Source organism: Polypterus senegalus, chromosome 18 (genome assembly GCF_016835505.1).
Source record: "Polypterus senegalus isolate Bchr_013 chromosome 18, ASM1683550v1, whole genome shotgun sequence".
Taxonomy (NCBI): Eukaryota; Metazoa; Chordata; class Cladistia; order Polypteriformes; family Polypteridae; genus Polypterus; species Polypterus senegalus.
Window position 1 is genome coordinate 74,513,691 of NC_053171.1, and position 20,918 is coordinate 74,534,608.

Genomic DNA, 20,918 nt, shown 5'->3' on the forward strand with positions numbered 1-20,918 from the left:
AGCACATTTTCATACAAACAGTAGCTCAAAGTGCTTTACATAATAAAGAATAGAAAAATGAAAGACACAATAAAAACAAAATAAATCAACATTAATTAACATCGAATAAGAGTAAGGTTCAATGGCCAGGGGACAGAAAAACAAAAAACTCCAGACGGCTGGAGAAAAAATAAAATCTGTAGGGATTCCAGACCATGAGACCGCCCAGTCCTCTCTGGGCATTCTACCTAACATAAATGAAACAGTCCTCTTTGGATTTAGGGTTCTCACGGAAGGACTTGATGATGATGGTCACGTAGACTTGCCTTTAATCCGTCCATCATTGTTGGAGCATCATGAAGCTTTGAGTAGGTGGAGGTGGCGCGGCCACCACCACAAAGAAACCGGAAAAAGAAACAGAAAAGAGAGTAGGGGTCAGTACGATTTTAGAGCCACCATGAATAGTTATTATGATGAATTGAACATACAGAGTATCAGGATTAAGTTAAAATGAAGTTATAAAAAGGCCATGTTAAAGTAAAGTGTTTTCAGCAGTGTTTTAAAGTGCTCCACTGTATTAGCCTGGCGAATTCCTATTGGCAGGCTATTCCAGATTTTAGGTGCATAACAGCAGAAGGCCGCCTCACCACTTCTTTTAAGTTTTGTTCTTGGAATTCTAAGGAGACACTCATTTGAGGATCTGAGGTTACGATTTGGAATATAAGGTGTCAGACATTCCGATATATAAGATGGGCGAGATTATTTAAGGCTTTATAAACCATAAGCAGAATTTTAAAGTCAATCCTGAATGACACAGGTAACCAGTGTAGTGACATCAAAACTGGAGAAATGTGTTCGATTTTCTTTTCCTAGTTAGGATTCTAGCAGCTGCATTCTGCACTAGTTGCAAACGATTTATATCTTTTTGGGTAGTCCTGAGAGGAGTGCGTTACAGTAATCTAGTCGACTGAAAACAAACGTGAACTAATTTCTCAGCATCTTTCAGTGATATAAGAGGTCTAACTTTACTTATGTTTCTTAAGTGAAAAATGCTGTCCTAATGATCTGATTAATATGTGATTTAAAATTCAGATTACAGTCAACAATCACCCCTAAGCTTTTTACCTCCGTCTTGACTTTTAATCCTAATGTATCCAGTTTATTTCTAATAGCCTCATTGTATCCATTATTGCTGATCACTAAAATTTCAGTTTTCTCTTTATTTAACTTGAGAAAATTACTATTCATCCATTCTGAGATACAAGTCAGACATTGTGTTAGTGAATCAATAGAATCGGGTCATCAGGTGCTATTGATAAGTACAGCTGTGTGTCATCAGCATAGCTGTGGTAGCTCACGTTGTGCCCTGAGATAATCTGACCTAACGGAAGCATGTAGATTGAGAATAACAGCGGACCCAGGATAGAGCCTTGTGGAACACCATATTGGATATCATGTGTCTTGAGTTGTAATTCCCACAACTAACAAAATATTTTCTCCCTGTCAGGTAGGATTCAAACCAATTTAAGACACTGCCAGAGAGGCCCACCCATTGACTAAGGCGATTTCTAAGAATGTTGTGATCAATGGTGTCAAATGCAGCACTCAGATCTAAGAGGATGAGAACAGATAAATGGCCTCTGTCTGCATTTACCCGCAAGTCATTTACTACTTTAACGAGTGCAGTTTCTGTGCTGTGATTTGTTCTAAAACCTGACTGAAATTTATCAAGAATAGCATGTTTATTTAGGTGGTCATTTAACTGCATAATGACTGCCTTCTCAGAACTTTACTTAAGAAGGCAGGTTAGAGATGGGTCTAAAATTTTCAAGAGCTGAGGGGTCAAGATTATGTTTCTTAAGAAGGGGTTTAACTACAGCAGTCTTAAGACAGTCTGGGAAGACCCCAGTATCTAGTGACGAATTTACTATGTCAGAACATTATCAATTAGCACGCCTGATACTTCTTTGAAAAACCTTGTTGGTATCGGGTCAAGGGCAGGTGGAGGGTTTTAATTGAGATATTATTTTTGTAAATCAGGTAAATCTATCCTAGTGAAAGAGTTTAATTTGTTTATAACAGGATGCTGGGGTTTAGGAGGATCCTTAGTGTTGGGGAGATATACTATGTTATTTCTAATATCATTAATTTTTGATTGAAAATACAGCGACAGCCTCACAGGTTTCACTGGAAGCACTTAGGAGGCATTCCTTTGAGCTACCTGGGTTTAGTAGGCGATCAATTGTAGAAAATAAGACTCTGGGATTACTAGCATTGTTATTTATAATCTTAGAGAAATAGCAGCGCCTCTCAAGACGGACAGTGTTATTGTATTCTGTTATTTTGACTTTTAATATTTCATGGTGGATAGTAAGTTTAGTCTTCCTCCATTGACGCTCAGCTCTACGGCATGTTCTCTTTAAATCAGACACTCTTTGGGTCTTCCATGGTATAACAATGCTAGAAGATTTTTTCACTGTCTTTTCAGGTGCAACTATGTCAACAGCAGCTCTCACTTTAGAATTAAATCTTTCCACCTTACTATTTACATCATCCTCGCTATTATAGCTGGCACTATAAACGGACTGATTGCTTAAAATGTTTGTAAGTTTTAAAGCTGCTGCGAGTCAAAGAAGCGTTTTTAACAATATGCTTCTCATGAGTGTTTTTATCATTATTTCTATATTAAAAGTAGAAGAAAATGGTCTGATAGACCAATATCAATGATCTGTTTTATATCAACTTTCAGTCCTTTAGTAATCACTAAGTCTAATGTATGACCTGCTTTATGTGTAGGCTGATTTATGAGTTGTCTCAAATCAAAAGAATCCAGGAGGTTCATAAATTCTTTTACTTTTAGATCACACTGATTATCTATATGAAAATTAAAGTCGCCAACTATTAGGAGTGTGTCATAGTTAGTAATTAAAATTGACATTAAGTCAGAGAATTCCTCAAAAAAAGACGCGTTATATTTAGGAGGTCTATACACGGATAGTACTAGAACTTGAGAATCTCCATGAATAACAACGGCGAGATACTCAAAGGACTTGAACTTACCAAAACTGACATCTTTACATTTTAATCGCTCGAGTAAATGTTAGCCAATCCGCCCCTTTTCCCTGGCGGTCTGCACGAGTAAAACTGTAATCCGGAGGCAGATTCGATTAAAACAGCGCGCATCTGAATTAAGCCATGTTTCATTTAGTGCAATAAGATCTATTTTTATCACTAATAAGATCGTTGATAAAAACGTTTTGTTAGTTAAAGCTCTAACATTTAATAGTGCCATATTTAATGTTTGGAGGTGCAGAGATGAGTACTATGTGCGTTATTGATATTTGGAATAGGAACTAAATTATTATTATTAGCGCTCTGTGTGTATTTTTGTTTAATCTGTGATCTGTTTTATAGTTTTAATACATTGTTCCTCTAAAATAGTGATTTTAATTAGATTATTGGAGTTTATGCCGTATTTCCTAGGTTTTCTACGTGCATTGAGATTGCTTATTACAGTATTAATGTGTGCACTTTAACGGAAGACTCTATTAAACATTCATCATGTCCTAGCACAACAGTATTATTTCGGAAGGGGTTAAGAGCAGAGATAGATAGTCAAGAAAAACAAATTACCTTCGATATGTTTTCGGAGAGGACCCGGGCGCCGAAACTGTTCGGATGCAGGCCATCACGCTTGAAGAGACGCGCCTTTCCAAAAGAGATTCCAATTGTTGATGAAACCGACATCCTTCTTCTTGCAGAAACCCTATAGCCAGTTGTTCAACCCTAGCAGACGACTGTAGTACTCGTTGGATCGCCTGACGAGAGGTAGTGGACCCGAAACGAAGATCTTTGCCGATTGGGTCCTCTCCTTCGTGTCTTTAATCAAAGCTGCGAAGTCAGCCTTCAGGATTTCTGATTGTCGGTGCCTTATATCGTTTACGCCGGCATGCAAACGATTGCTCCAACTGCCCTCTCCTTGTGTTTCTCGTAGACTGCTGGGCACGCTCATTACATCTCGGACACGAGCACCGGAAAACAAGAAACAAACGATTTTGCATTAGGGCATGCGACATTAAGGTTTCTAACGGTAGAATCACCTACCACTATTACATCACCAGGGGCTGAAGGCGAAATGGGGACGCGGAGAGGGTCAAACCGGCTCTGAGATAGGATGCTCGCCTGTGCCGATGGAGGTGCTCTGGCCTTGAACCCCCGCCTGCATAGCTGAAATCCACCGAGGTCATCAGCGCGTCGCTCCTACGAGACGCGGGGTGAGGTCGGCACAACGCGGGGTTGATGTTTCGCCGGTTCCAGATGGCAAGGACGGTTTATCCAACAGCCGGGCCTTCAGATCTCTAAGGTATCTCCTGGGACAGGAGTTTCTGAATCTGTTCATCAAGTGCCTGGAGTTCTTCAACTACGATTTCAACGCGAGTTACCCCACCGTCGGCCATTTTCTGCTTCTGCTTCGTGCCCTAGGAGGAACGAGAGAGAGAGAGAGAGAGAGGTTAGCGTCAAGATAGATTCACAGTGTCCAAACACAGAATCACAATTCAATGCAATATTGACGAAAATATATTTCAAAAAATAGTTTTTACTGAAGTTGTACAGTAAAAGTGTAAGATAAAAAAAGTTTTTGTGTGTTAATTTCAAAGCCAAACAGAACAAAATCATATTACGCAACGAATATCACTAACGCAGCATAAAACAATTTATTTTCAAATTATTGCGTTTTACTATTTTTAATATGGTTAATTACTCGCTGTAATGTAAGTTAGTAAATTGTACATCTGCATCCCAATACGCAAGCAGGAGAACCGCAAAGAGGCTAGTGCTCAGTGCAAGCATAGGGGTTGGTGAGCGAAGCCAGCAGGGGGCAAAGCCCCCTAGTATATAATATATTTAACATCCAGTGTAGCATATAGCACAGAGAAAAATAAAACCTTTGAGTAGAATGTTTTATAACTGATTTGATAATTGTAGTCCAGGCCGTTGGAGATGTAGGAGTATTAGAATCAAAAACAACCAACTTTGTCCACCGATGACTGAGATGCACTTGCTAGGAATCCAAAGTTGTCAGATGAATGAAACACAACTCCCAGTGATCTACATAAGTTTACTTTTTTTTTCTTTTTGATAATTTTTTTTATTTAATTTTAAAAGTAAAAACTCATTTTTATATATAAATTTGAAGCCCCACCCTACCCTACCCTAGAGCTATAGAAAAGAGAACAGAGTAAAATAGAAAATTAATAAAACACGCAGGTCACTGAAACCCAGAGACCCACATGTTCAGCTGAGCAAGAGAAAATTAAAATTTATAAATCAAGTTAAATCATGGGCTTGCTGTCATCCCTGACTTAATCATGGAAATAATTACTTTCCATTTACTGATAGTCTGATCCGGTACACCACTGATCCATGCAGCCGGCCATTCAAAGAGAACAAGGTTATAAGACAAGGACCTCTAGACAGAGAAAATAACAAGGCCAGGGTTCTTCCATTGAGAAGCTATAAAAACCAGGGCTGCTGTTGTAGCTATTGAAATAATGTGCTGGTGATGAACAGAATGACCAGAGAAATCTAAAAGGAATAGAATAATAGGAGAGAAAGGAATAGTTGCAGATAAAATGGAGGAAAGCTTGAAAGCAACTGAGCTCCAAAGAACAGCAACAGTGGGACATTCTGAGAATGTATGGGGGGAAAAAGTGCCCGATAAATTAAGAGAGCGCTGGTGACAGAGTAAATCAGGAGCTAAACCCATCAGGAAGCACTTTCTAGGGTAATGATAAACTCTTTGGATACCTTTTTATATTTGGATATGTCTTTGATTAGAATTTCTAAAAGACTTTGTTTTTATGTTTTTAAAAATTATTTTCCAACACAGTGGAGTTGAGAGGGATAGATCAGTGATACATTTCTGACAGACTGGGACAGGTATAATTATGGAATCGTGAAGGTAGGCATACAAAGAGGAGGTGGAAAATAAACACTACAACAAAATAGTCCAATAATGGATTGGTGGAAACGGGGCAGACTGTCTACTGTTTCTTATTGGTAGTGATCAGGGATCTCCTCTCTTTAAGGTCCTTTCTTTGATAATGCAGTATAGGATGAAGCAGGACCTGGGAGGTTAATCAAATCATAAAAAATTCTTAGAATTAACTGGACACTTGGCAGCAGTGGCCAACAGCACCCAATGCCCACAGACAGACCTCTTTTTTTGGGGACTTGCAGTCTTGGAACAACATCGTCTTGGTGTGTCTATTTTACCTACAAGCAAATGCAAAGCTAGCTAAGTGCAGTTTATCTAAGGCTGGCAGAACTTCATTATTTACTGTTGTCATTCAGTGGTGAGGGGCAAGGAGCAACATGTTGCCCTTTAGTCTGACACTGCTTTTTATTTGGCTTTTAAGAAAATGTCCATATCTCTTTAAAGGTAATATGCAAATAAAAAATATTGTAACGGTTATTGTTGCAGTGCTGGTCCTGCTGCCTTACTGCTTCAGAGACCCGAGTTCAAATCCCGGCCTGCTTGCTCTGCCCCGTGTCCTCCCTGCGTTTGTACCTACACAGGTTTTTCTCTAGCAATTCTGAGCTCCTAGAATTTGTGACAGATATGCCAGTTGAGCTGAATGGAAGCTGTGAACTTAACCATGGTGTATGTGAGTGGTTCATATGATGGATTGGTTATCCCACGTTGGTGCACCTGGTTTATAGTTCTTAAAACTTCTACAACCAAGCAGGTTTGAAAAATGAATGTCAACTTCTAATGGTGTTTTTTCTAAAGGCTTTTGTTTAGTCCCTCTTTCATGAGACTGTGCTGACTCTTCATTGCCTTCATGACCGCTGATCACCTTTTGGTATTGCTCTGTTTTCCGCATTTGTTTATCATGGTACTTGCTTTGCTTTGGGATTTTTGTTTTAATTGTCTATGAGCTTTCACGCTGTTCTTATTCCCAACTGCAAATTTTCAATTACTTGACCTCAGGTTTTCCTTTCTTAATGGGGTAGTTTTAGGGCACTTCTCAGGGACAAGCGTTTTGAACACGAGGAGCACACAGACTTGTAACTGGTGATGACAGCTAGTTCTGTATGATTACACTCGGGTGTACTTTCAACCAAATCTCTGTTCAAGATCAGAATTTGTACTGGAAAGAATTAAATAATGTGGGAACCAACCTGAAATGGAGTACCACTCAATGACTGGGCACACTCTTGTACTCATTCGCATTGGGCTATTATCAAACAGTCTCTGTGGACTCTGGTAGAATGTACAAGCTAAACATGGGAACACGGTTTTAGCAAACAGCATGCTTACTTACAGAATTGGTTATTTTTGTTTTTCTTTTTTAAACATTTGAAGTTTTTTTGGAGGGGTAGTGTAACGATAAAGAGGTAGAATTTGTAAAGGGTTTGCGACTCTTGGGGTATCCTATTTGATGTAAAGAATAGTTGGGTAATGAAAAGAGTTCAAACAAAAAGTCATGGACGTCTCGCGTCCTCTGCTGCCTATGTGTCCCATTTCCTAGAAGAAGTTTCTCTCTGAGTCGGGCTAATCTTTGTCCATGGAGCTCCATGCTCTCCAGATGCAGGTTCCCTATTGAATGCCGACCTCTTGTGCCATTATTCTTTGAGTAGCACCCAGAGTGAAACATATGGTACCTTTGGGTGAGACCGTAATTGATTTCAGGTTCATCTTGGACACTTGCCCACTGGTCTGTGGGTGAAAGAGAAGCAGACATTAGCGACTGTGGTCTCTCAAACACTTAGTGCTGAAGACTTAACTTGTCTGAGCCTTGTAGATGTTCCCCATACATGTCCAAAAATAGCTATCCTAATAATAATCGACAGTGAACATGTCTTTAATATTTATCAGTCCATCCATTTTCAGACTGCTCAATTCATTTCATTGCTATCGAGGTTGGAACCCACTCTAGCAGCACTGGGCAAAGTTCAGAAGCCAACCTTGGATAGGACGCCAGTCCATTTCAGGTCACACATACTGACAGCCACCATGAAGAGATGGGAAGAACTTCAAAACTCTGCCCAGACAGTTTCTGGGTCAGGAATTGCACCTAGTCTCCTGCCGCTGCCCACTGCACCACTATACTAGTCATGTGCTATACTTCACTGGCTTTCCCTTAAATTGTATATACTGTAGATTATATAGAAGAATCTGTTCAATTTTATGTTCACATAGACATGATACACTTTTCTTTGTGTTGATCACGCTTAGTGTCCTTATTGTAATGTAATAAAATGGCAGGAATAAAATAAAAGTCCAAGGGTGTGAATACATTTTCAGAAATGCTCTTTTAACTGTGCTTGCTTTTACTTGAGAGTATGATTATCAATGGTTGTGTTGCCAGTAAATGAAAAGCACAGCTGAGAAGCAGTTAGTTAGTTACATACAAACAGGGGCATAGGAAACTTTTTGTCAAAAAGCTGTTTTAGCCAGATCATGCTATTCATGGTATTGTGACAAGGGACAATTGCCTTGCCTGTGTCAATTGACATTTACATATTTTAGCAGAGAAAGAACACCCAGTATTGTTGAACTTCACAGTTTCCTTCGGTTTTCTTAACAGTTTGATCTCCTTGTCCATTGCCAGGGGTCTAAATGACTTAGGCAGCCATATACTGTACATAAAATCAGATAGTCCATCTCTAACTTTACATTCCCAAAGCCAAAAGACATTTCTTCATATCTTCTACTGTACAGAACAGCACTTAGACCATACCAGAGGACCAATGAAGGAGCTCTTTTTAACACCTACTATGTGCCTTTGATGTACAGTAGCACTCTTTACTGGAGCAGACATGTATATTGATTAAGGGTCCTGTGTCTCACAGCTTTGCTTACAGACACAAACATCATGTTATCTGGCATGTACATTTCAAATCCTGTACATTGTTGCCTTTCCACACCTGCGGTATATTAGACTTGGTACATTAAACCTCACTGACTTTGAACTGTGCACTGTGTATTGTTGTATTCCTCATCACAAGACATTTGCCTATCTTGTTTTTCAGACATACAGTGGACTCTTTTGTGTGGTTATTAATCCTTATAAAAACTTGCCTATCTACACTGAGTCGATTGTGGAGATGTACCGGGGGAAAAAACGGCATGAGCTGCCACCACACATCTATGCCATCTCTGAGGCGGCATACCGAAGCATGTTGCAAGGTGAGTTGCTTATCTACTGCTAGTCGGGGACTTTATGCCTGTTGCCCTGTCATAATATCACACTGTCATATGCATTCTTTCTGAATCTCTAACTCTGTATACAGCACGTGAATATCTCTTTACCTGTTTAGACTTTGTTCTAGCATGCACCCTTGAATTTTATCATCCATGCTGGTATAGCAGGCTAAATCTGTAACTCTACCTACTTGTCACCAAATGAGCTCCTATCTCTGCCTGCTAGTCTGTCACCCAGTCTATCACATTCTCTGCCTGCTTGTCACTCACTGTTCTGACATCTCTGCTTGCCCTCTTGTCACCCTGTATGTTGCCGTCTCTGCCTGCCTGCTTTTCACCCAGTTTTTAACCTTTTGGGCCTTCCTGTTACACAGTATGCTGCCATCTCTGCCTACCTTGCTGTCACTTAGTATGAAGGCTGCAACTATTATATATACTCATGTGTAAGTTCTCCCGTGGATAAGTCGGGGCTTGATTTTACCGTATAATTTCTGGTATTGGTCCAAAAGATTATGATCTGCTAACGCCCACCTGAGAGAGTAACCACGGAGCACACTGCTTTTTTTCTGTGTATTGTGCCTACGTAACCACATGGTAATACCTGAGCTATTCCAAAGCGATGTTTGCACTGTTTTGTGTTTTTTTTTTTTTTTTGTATCTCACACACTCCTACACCTTCATCGTAAGAGCATCCCTTATCTACAATGGAGTGTTTGATCAGAAGAAAATATGAAGCTGGTTTTAAATTAAAAGTCATTGACGTGGCGAAAGAAATTGGTAACTGCACTACTGCAACGAAATTCGATGCATCTGAGAAACTGATGCGAGATTGGAGGAGGCAAGATGTAAAAAAAAATGTTGGGGTCTGATTTTATGATCGATTTTTCAGGTTTCAAGACCCAACTTATACACGAGTATATACGGTAACAATTATTTTGATCTAGTGATTATTTTGTCGATTACTCAATTCGGTGGATTGTAAAAAAAAAAAATGAATTTGAAATTAAACACAAAGTGCATGGAAAGGAACTTTTCAACAAATAAACATTTTTGTATAAAACTTTCAGAAATGTGTTTTTTTTTAATGAAATACTTGTAGATATTTTAAACAAAATCTATTTTTTTTTTATAGATAGATACTTTATTAATCCCAAGAGGGAAATTCACATAATCCAGCAGCAGTATACTGATAACAAAAAAAAACAATATTATATTAAATAGTAATAAAAATGAAAAACGAAAAAAAAAATAAATAAAAAAGCAGACAATAACTTTAAATAATGTTAGCATTTACTCCCCCGGGTGGAATTGAAGAGTCGCATAGTGTGGGGGAGGAACGATCTCCTCAGTCTGTCAGTGGAGCAGGACGGTGACAAAAGTCTGTCACTGAAGCTGCTCCTCTGTCTGGAAATGACACTGTTCAGTGGATGCAGTGGATTCTTCATGATTGACAGGAGTTTGCTTAGTGCCCGTCGCTCTGCCACAGATGTTAAACTGTCCAACTTTACTCCTACAATAGAGCCTGCCTTCTTAACAAGTTTGTCCAGGCGTGAGGCGTCTTTTATCTTTATGCTGCCTCCCCAGCACACCACCGCGTAGAAGAGGGCACTCGCCACAACCATCTGGTAGAACATCTGCAGCATCTTATTGCAGATGTTGAAGGACACCAACCTTCTCAGAAAGTATAGTTGGCTCTGACCTTTCTTACATAGAGCATCAGTATTGGCAGTCCAGTCCAATTTATCATCCAGCTGCACTCCCAGATATTTATAGGTCTGCACCCTCTGCACACAGTCACCTCTGATGATCACAGGGTCCATGAGGGGCCTGGGCCTCCTAAAACCCACCACCAGTTCCTTGGTCTTGCTGGTGTTCAGGTGTAAGTGGTTTGAGTCGCACCATTTAACAAAGTCTTTGATTAGCTTCCTGTACTCCTCCTCCTGCCTACTGCTGATGCAGCCCACAATAGCAGTGTCATCAGCGAACTTTTGCACATGACAGAATTCCGAGTCATATTGGAAGTCCAATATAAAAATAAAATTATAAATTATAAAACCTTTATGTAATAATAAATTTAAAATAGTAATTAATAGAAATAAAACAGTTACTTCTGTTTCTGGCTCTGGTTGTGCAATGAACATACACACAAAATTTCCTTAAAAACACAACAGGTTTCAATAATTTAACTAAACTTGCAATTTCTGCATGTACCCAGAATCAGACTACACCAACACTTCAAAAATGAAACATGTAATTTAAGTTCTAAGATTTTTTTTTTTCATTTTCTGTGAAAGAGATTGTTTAATGGCAAAGCATCATGTAAATATCTGACCACAGAAGAATCTGCTGCACCATCATGCCGTTATTCGTTTCCTTTTTTTCGTAAGTCTGCCGTAATGTTTGAAATTAGTTCAGCACAACGAACATTGTTGTCAGATGCTGGAGGAAATGTCCAGACTATTTTCCTTTTGTAGCAAAACAAGTGGTTTCATTTATATGAAATTCAGTTCTTCCTTTGCTTTATGATTTTTTTTTTTTTTAACTGAAAGTTCATATCTTTTTGGCTGATTATTCGTCTTTTTTGCGTCTGGAAAACTTTTGTCACCGCAGACCCTATGCCATATTTGCTTGCAGCCAACACTCTGTCTCATACTGCTGCCAGTCATTTGCTGTTGGGAGTATGCGGTTAGATTTTCACATTTGAAACTGCGTGATCCTGTCACAAAATCTGTTTTTTCTGGCTAAACCAGGCTTGCTGCAGCAGTACAAAAGTCTGGAACTTTTTGTTTTTCCACCTTGCTCCTTGCCATTTAATTTGGAATGAGTGATACCTTTCAGTTGCAGTTAATGGGCTGCAGGATTCACAGCTACATTCTCTTTGAGTTTTTGATTTGATTTGCACACAAGACTGAAATAAGGTTTCTGCAATGATAGGGACTTTTTCCCAAGCATTTTTTTTTAAATTCACGCCATCATTAATTGTGTTTGCAAGTGTGTAATGTAGCCCCATAATGTAGATGGTGACCGTGTCAAAAAACACCAAAATATTGCAAATGAAAATCTGAATGTTCACTAGCTAGTGGCTAATGTCATATAATTGATGACATATAAATGACACATAATGATCTATATAATTTTTTTAGTCACCTGTCATGAAATTCTGATACATATGTTAGTATTTTATTTGCATTGTAGAGGGGTGGACTGTGATTTATTCCTTTGTTCAAACCAATAGTCATGTCTTTATGCCTAGCAAACACTCTGTTCATATACCTGTATCACATAATGCAGAAGTGACATTCAACTTACTCGGAAGGTGGCGGGTCTTCCTCCTCCAGAGCCTGTAATAGTATGTTTCCTATTAAAATGTTTGAGCATATTTTGTAGCTCACAACTCTTTGGAAGTCTTAGTTCACACTGTTTTTTCTGGCACTTCTTCCTTTTTTTCAAATGCATGACGCAATCACGTGACACAACGTACTCAGCCTAATGACGTAATCAACTAATCGCTGAAAGTGATCATTGCTAATGTTTTTAGTAATTGGTTATTATCGATTTTGGTGATTAGTTGTTGCAACCCTACTTAGTCTACTGCCATGGCTGTCTGCCTCCCTGTCACCCTACATCCTGTTATCTCTTTCAGTCACGAGGCCTATTGCCACATCTTCCTATCTGTCATACTGCCTCACTGTCCCCCAGTATACTGTCACCTCTGCATGCCTACATGGAGGTATGATGACAGGTTAAATTAATATTTATCCTGAGCTAGATATCAAGAAACCAGGAACATATACCTCCCTAAGGTTAACAAAATGTTTCTGAGAATTTCCCACTATGAATAATACTCATAAGAAGAAGAAATATTAACCGGAAAGCTGCTAGTGACTTTCAATAGGGGCCATCTAAACAAATTATAGTAATACTAAATAAATGCTAGTGGTGAAAAAAATTAATGTGAAAACAAATAATTTTTAAAAATCAATGGCCTTCCTTAAGGAGCTTAAGGAGTGGAGACATGTATCCTGTAATATATTGCACCCCTTGAATTAAAATGATTCCAGATAAATGCAGCAGTGTACAGTATATCCGATAAATAACATTGGTGACAATGCTATACGCTGCTAACTTGACCTAATGCTACCCTTATATTGATACTGTAATTCCAAAAAAAGCATAATTGGACATTTTAGCTCCAAAGACAATCCTGTTGGAGATTCATAATCTGTAAAATGCAATGACACCTGTAATTTTTTATACATTTTAAACCACTTTTGGGGTACACGGAACCAGAGCTAGTAAAAAAATAACCCTTAGTGGGTTACTTGTGGGACACACTACCTCCCTTTCATACTGGGCCAAATTAGTATTACCAGTCAGTCTAAAACTCACATCTCTGGGATGTTGTAAAAAGTCTTGAGAATCCAAAGGAAATACCCCACGCAGACTGGAAGAGCATTGACTCATCACTGCTGGTGACTGGAACAGGGTTCAAACCCAGTCTGCTTGGGCTGCTGCAAGAATTGGCAATTTCAAAGACTGTGCTGCTGAGAAACCAAAAGAAGTGTAAGTATCCACAACCCAAAGCTCGAGAAGTCTCCATACACTCTTGCCCCAGTTTCAAACGACAGTGCATGGTTGAAAGTGCCAGGCATCTCAAAGTGAAAAACGTGGCTAAGGTCTGGTAGGACAGCATGTTGGGAGTATGAGAGGGAGAGATAAGAGCCTGTCTTGGTGAAGGCAACCATGTTTCACTATTTCAGAATATTTCTCCAACTACATAAGTTATTGTTTGTACCTTGTGTTTTTACTTCCCCTACATATAGTATTGTTTTGAACAAATATATGTTTTATGTGTTTTTCTCGGTCATACAGTTTGGCCATTTTTAGAGTGATGTACTTATTTTTTTCTTTCCCCATTATGTTTCAGATCGAGAAGATCAAGCTATTCTTTGCACGTATGTACACTGCTGAAATTGTTAAATTACTCATTATATATTAGATTAGCTTTTACTAAGTGATTGTATCTTTTTTTGTATATTTATCTGGCTGTAACATTAAAATGTATGAAATTTGGACTCCACTTGCGCTAATGTTTGCAAAGTGCTATTTTGCTAGAACGTTTCTTATGCTGTACTGTACTAGTAAAATGTGCTAATAAAATTTTATGTTGCTTTCCCAAACGTTAGCACTCATGAAGAGATTCCTATTGATAAATAATAGTTACTAAGCAGTGGGTAGCACTACTTTATGGGTCTGAAAATTTACAGTGGATCTTCATATCTTTATTCAGAGGTTGAAAAGTTTTATTTTCATCCCTCTAGTTCTTTTACAGAAAGTCTGCTGTTTAGTAATAAATATTAAATTTTATTTAAATTTAATTTACAGTTTTACTTTCTCGTATACATAGTACATTGTAATAATACATCGTATACATAGTATAGAGAAAGTATGGGAATGAAGAAAAAATTCGACCTCGAGATTTTAATGAATCTTGACGTTTTAGACCTTCCTGAATCAGAAAATGCCATTTTTGAAATTGTCTTCCTATGTATGTGTCTGTGTGTAAACACGATAACTCGAAAACGCTTTGACCTCAGTCACTGAGATTTTGTACACCTGCTTTATATCAAAAACTAGCAAAATACCCGTGCTTTGCAGCGGAGAAGTAGTGTGTTAAAGAAGTTATGAAAAAGAAAAGGAAACATTTTAAAAATAACGTAACATGATTGTCAATGTAATTGTTTAGTCACTGATATGAGTGTAGTTGTCATCAAGGATTTGATTATCATTATTTCTTTCAATCAGGTTCGTATTTGTAGGATGTGTTGTGTTCAAGTTACATTCCGTGTTTGTCAACCGTTGTAAAGATAACCGGTTTCATTCATCGAAGTGTTCACTACCCAAATCGGTACTCATGGATCTAAGATGTTTAACAGGCATTCCCAGTATTAAGTTGTGGATTTGCCTGCGAATATTTAGCGGCAGCGTGTCTATGAACTTAATTTAAACTTGAGCTTTACACCTTGCTTTCCTATTAATATGTCTACAAAGGCTTGTTCAGATTCAGAGGGTCAATAAACAGCTCATCTTCCTCTTTATCTGAGACATCACACACTGCATGCACGGGTTTACCTTTCCCAGTCCTGCAAAGTCAGTTTACGTGAGCTGCTCGGAGTACATGCATCGAAGGTTCTCAGCTGTGCCATCGGCTTTATTTAATGCTAGCTCAGACCCGGCACTTAAAAGTTTCTCTTGCACTTTTGCTGAGTTTGTGCCAAACACTAGTCTATCCCTGACCATCTCATCTTCGTTTGCATAAACACAGTCCTTCACCTGTGAATATTTAGTGGCAGCGTGTCTATTGGATTGCTGCTGACGGACGGCCTTATATGGGCAGGCACTCAATTACGTGGGAGGTGTGACGGTGAGGGAAGCAACTCCGCCTCACACGGCGACCGAGCTGCAGGCTATGGCCGTATATATGTATGTAAGTAGGTTCCAGTTATGACCGTTACACGTAGAATTTCGAAATGAAACCTGCCTAACTTTTGTAAGTAAGCTGTAAAAATGAGCCTGCCAAATTTCAGCCTTCTGCCTACACGGGAAGTTGGAGAATTAGTGATGAGTAAGTCAGTAAGTGAGGGCTTTGCCTTTTATTAGTATAGATATGATAGATACTTTATTAATCCCAAGGGGAAATTCACAATTAAGGAATCCTATCAACTTTTGGGCCACTTCTGGCAACCGGAAGTGCTACTTTAACTGAATACTTTCCCAAATTTTCAAGTAAATGATATGGTTATAATTACAGAGAGATGATTCCAATTTTGTGTAGATATTTATAATGATAAAAAGCAAGCAGATATGAAATTTGAGAAAAATGACTCAACCAGAAGTAGTATTTTATATAAAAAACAGATTTATTTTGTATCATGGAAATATAAATGTGTACACAATTTTAAAAACTGTATTCAATATAATGCATATTCTTTCAATAACTATTATTAATTTTATTTTAATTTATACATCATCAGTTTAATAATAACGTGTAAACATTGAACATGCCATGTAAATATAAAGATGTAATGGGAACAATAAGCTGCTACGTCCCTGTCGAGTTCCTGGTAATACATTTAATTTTATGATTTTTTTTTTATTTCTTCCATCATTATCATAATTAAATGTAACTAAACACAGTTTTACTTATAGCAATTTATTGCAACAAATATTATATAATACTAACCCTTTTTCTAACTCTTTTTACTTTGCACGTCATCTAGGTAATGCATGTGTAATCAAGAAAAAATTCCACCACCGTTTTCAACCTCCCTAAGTGCGAAAATATCATTTTAATATAAAGTTTGATTATAAATAGAGATAAATGATTGTGTATTGATATTATCAGTTAATTATGATGAGAAACAAAGAGATGTGACATTTGAGAAATATTGTGCAACTGGAAGTGGTTCTGATGACCTCTCCCTTTATCTCATTATATGAGAAAGTCGAGGGGTGCACACTCCTGATTTTTTTAAATGTAAGCCAAAATGTAATTTAATTGTTACTATGAACCTAATTCTCACCTGACCATTTTTTAAATGTAATCCAAAATGTAATTTAATTGTTACTATGAACCTAATTCTTACCTTCAACAGAAGCAATTGGTGGTGCTGGTATGTTTTTTCTCAAATATAGTGTACTTTTGTGTTTTACTTGTACTGCTGCTTACCCATTGTGTTTTTTTTCCCGTGCAGTGGTGAGTCTGGTGCTGGTAAAACTGAGAACACAAAGAAGGTGATCCAGTACTTGGCTCACGTGGCCTCTTCTCACAAGGTTGCTAACACGGGAGGGTCTCGGAAAGAGTTACAGGTACTACTTTCACATTTGCGTTCTTATGCATACTTGGCTAAGCATATCAAGAATGAGGACAATGTTGGAAACTGTTAGCCTCATTAATATCAATAAGTTTCATATGTAAGGTGCTGAAATATTATTTTAAAGTACTCGTGTAATGGGAATCCATTCTTTTATTTGTATTCTGCTGTTAATTATGTGTCTATAGCAGTTTAGAGAATTAGGAATAGAGAGTATAAATATACAGGTAGAATAGAGAACTGACATATTTTTTAAATGTAATTTTCAGGTGTTTCAAGTTCCTTACCTTTTTAAAATCCAGCATTATGCAGTTCCACTTCTGGACAGTTAGAAAACACTTGGCCACTTTGGTTAATCTCTGCCACCCTTGCTGCTGCTACTGCTGCTTTTCCTCTACTGCCTTGACTTATCTCTCACTCTGTATGTCTTTCTAACTTTCTCATCTTCTTTCTTTTTCTGTTTATCTGCTTTAAGCAGCTGGAATTACCAAGGCTGACCAGCACCCAGGCAAGTGTGTTGTAATTGATGTAGTCACAGGGGTTGTAGTACTTTTGCAATGAGATATAGTAGCTACCTTGGCATAGAATCAATGCAAATGTCTGATCCCTTAATCCTGAGAAATACTACAAGTAATTTGTGTTTTGTCTGTGTGAGGAAAATGTCTGCTTTTGTCAGTGTTCGGCAGGACATTTTGTGCTTCTCATTGTGTTTGTTGTGTTGTTGTTTTATCCCCACATGTCTAATCTCGTGCTTCTTCGGCACTGATGATGTCATCACATACCTGTTTGTTACATTCATCATTTCATAAAATAGAACGTCTCAACTTCCTATGTAAGTATCTTTATAGCTAATGCCATTGCTTTTACTGTCCTTACTGATGTCTCCATTGCTGTTGTAATTTAAATAAATCAAAATAATTACAAGTTACATTTCAGTAATTCAGAGCTCATTGCATCCATCTCTGTAATTGGAATGTTCATCTGTAGGATTACGTTGTGTTAAGCATGAAATTGACCTTCTGCAGCTAATTAAACACCATTCACTGTGTAATCAGCAAAAACTCTATATCCATCCATCAGTTTTTGTAACCCTTCTTAATCCAAGCAGAATTACTCACAGGGCAGAAATGGGGCACCAGGTCTTTATGGGCAACATTAGACTCTCCGACATTTATAATACAGCAATATGTAAGTCTCTAGTCAACCTGACCTACTTGTGGTGAAAAAGCCATACAGTCATTGTGAGAAGCTATAATCTGTAAATCAGTTCTAAACCCACCTATGTTCGAACCCACTTATACAGTTTAGGGTTAGAAGCCAATTGTCCATTGTAGTATACTCTCATGCACACTCACATACTGACGCATTTAAGATTAACCATTAAACCTGGAGCATCTGGTGAAAAAAACTCCTGCAGATATGGGAAAACATGGAAATTCCACACTTGTGGGGGTTGATTTGGATTTGGGTCTCTAGAGCTTTATGGAGGCTGCACTGACAAATGCTTCACTCCCCAAGCCTTCTTGTTTTACTTAGTGAAGAGTGCTGGCGTATTTTTTCAGATTTTTTAGTTCTACTGTGAAGTTGTAATGTGCACTACAGGAAAACTCTGGTGTCCCTTCGTAGTTCATTTAACGAGTTTCAAGCAGCTTCTGTCTAATGTAATGGTGAGAACTCTAAACCTGAGTTAATTGGAGATGCCTTGGTGTTACTGCTGGGGCCAGCAGAGGAATGAGGAATTGTTGCTGTTTTAGCCACTCAAGATGAATCCGACAAGTTGATCTTCACACTTTACAGCATTCTAATAAAGAAGTCAACGTATGTTTTAAGCATTAGACAAAACCAAATCCTCTAGATTCCAGTGTTAAGCGATCCTGGGCCCAGTCTGTTGTGGTCAACATTTAGTGTTAACTGCTGTTTCACGATGAAGATCACGTAGGTGTACTACAAAGATTATGGCAGCTAATGAACTGACTAGAACATGATGACTGCATAACACTGGGGAAAGGAGGGCAATTGACATTTCTTTTGTGTTAGTCAGTTGAAATCATAAGCCGAGCCCTATGAAGTAGAAAGTAATTCTATAAATGTAAATATAGTCAACCAACTGAAAAGTAACCAAGTGACTGTTACTGTAACTCTCCGTTACCTAGCAATGCCTGCAAAGCCAAGCTGTGAAAACAGCAATGGGAAAGTGATGTAGGATATGTTAGTTTAATTTCAACCATACATCACTGGTCCTGTATTCAGGACACTCCTGTGTTTAATACCATAATATTACTTCATTTGCCTTACTGCATGAAAAGTGGATCTGATTTTGTTTTAACCACTTTTGTCGACAAGTTCTGTACCTATTCAGTCATTTCATAAGCTGTTTTTGTCGCATTGACTTTTCTTTATAGTTTCTTTCAGTGGTTATGTACCAGCAGGTCAGAACTAAGCGGGATAATCTGGAGTGGGTAAGGGCTAAGGCAGGGGTCTCCAACTCTAGTCCTGGAAAGCTACTATGGCTGCAAGTTTTCATTCTAACTCTTTTTTTTCTTAATTAGTGACCAGTTTTTGCTGCTAATTAACTATTTACATTTATTTTCATTGACTTTTCTTAAGACTCTGACTGCTAAATTGATTCTTTTTTGCCTTAAACGGCACCTAAACATAACCTTAGATTCGCGGACGACATCGATCTCTTCGCTGAGACAGATGAACAGTTGCAGTTGCTCACTGACAAAATTGACACCACTAGTAGGAGATGTGGACTACTCATCCACAAGTCAAAAACAAAAATAATGACAATAAACACGTCAAATGCACAACAACTGAAAATACAGCTTGGAGGAGAAGATCTAGAACAGATGAAAGAATGTGTCTACCTGGGAGGCCTGATATCCCAAGTTGTACGTTGGGTATCAAGACAAGAATCAGACTGGCTTCTGCAGTATTTGGAAAACTAAACAAATTGTGGAAATCCAAGAATATAGCAACCAGTACAGAAGCAACAATGTATGAAACGATGCTTAATCCAGTTTTGTTGTACAGATCAGAATGCTGGTACCTAAGAAATGAAGCTGAAAGAAGAATAGAAAGTGCAGAAATGAGCTGGCTACGGAGGCTTCTTAAAGTAACTAGAAAGCACCGAATAAGAAACAAAGACATAAGAAACAGACTGCAGCAGGAACAAATGCTAAGTGAACGAATTCGCAAGCGACGACTCCTGTGGTTTAGACATATCAGCAGAATGGACGGAAGACGACTGCCACATAACAGGAAGAAGATCTAGAGGACGACAACGAAAATGCTGGATTGATAACATCATTGAAGACCTTGAATCACGGCACATTAGTCTACGGCAAGCAGTTGATTTAACAGCAGACAGGACTAGATGGCAACATTTGGTGACTTCAGCAACAAGCTGATGGAAGGGGAAAAAAAGCAAAACATAAATTTGATATGAAGTGAGCCAACAGATGATTTTGGGGCATCAAACTCCAACTTTCATTCAGTTTCTTAACTTGAAGCCAGTTCTCGTTGCTAATTAAACCCGTTATTTAATTCCATGGCGCTAATTCATCCATGGCAGACATTTCCAAAACTGTTGATTTTCTTTTTTAAGAACGCTGTCAAAATGTTCTGTGGTCCTGAGCAGATCAACATTACTGAGGCCTTCACCTTTCTTTATTTTCAGTTATTGTGTGATGGATGCAGGTTGTTGTTTATGTGTTGGTTCATTTTGTGTCTTAATATTGTTTGGTTGCTAATTAAGGAAAAAAGAAATAATTAAGGGGCCTGAGTCTTGTGCATCAATTAAAATTAAGGCAAAGAGTTAATTAGCAGCAAAATCTGGTCACTAATTAAGA

The 20,918-nt window shown here is 38.2% G+C and overlaps 1 protein-coding gene across 10 annotated transcripts in view; it reads left to right on the forward strand.

Moving 5' to 3' along the window:
• The window catches only part of myh14 (myosin, heavy chain 14, non-muscle), a 160,553-nt gene that overhangs the window by 51,327 nt on the left and 88,308 nt on the right, over positions 1-20,918 (forward strand). For 3 of the 10 annotated variants that reach the window (XM_039741035.1, XM_039741031.1, XM_039741038.1), the window contains exons 4-8: positions 9,019-9,175; positions 14,118-14,145; positions 16,945-17,059; positions 17,540-17,572; positions 17,879-17,896. In XM_039741035.1, the coding sequence (XP_039596969.1) occupies positions 9,019-9,175; positions 14,118-14,145; positions 16,945-17,059; positions 17,540-17,572; positions 17,879-17,896 (351 nt within the window). The remainder of the gene's footprint in view (positions 1-9,018; positions 9,176-14,117; positions 14,146-16,944; positions 17,060-17,539; positions 17,573-17,878; positions 17,897-20,918) is intronic. The other 7 variants (XM_039741037.1, XM_039741039.1, XM_039741040.1 and 4 more) reach the window with 5 other exon arrangements.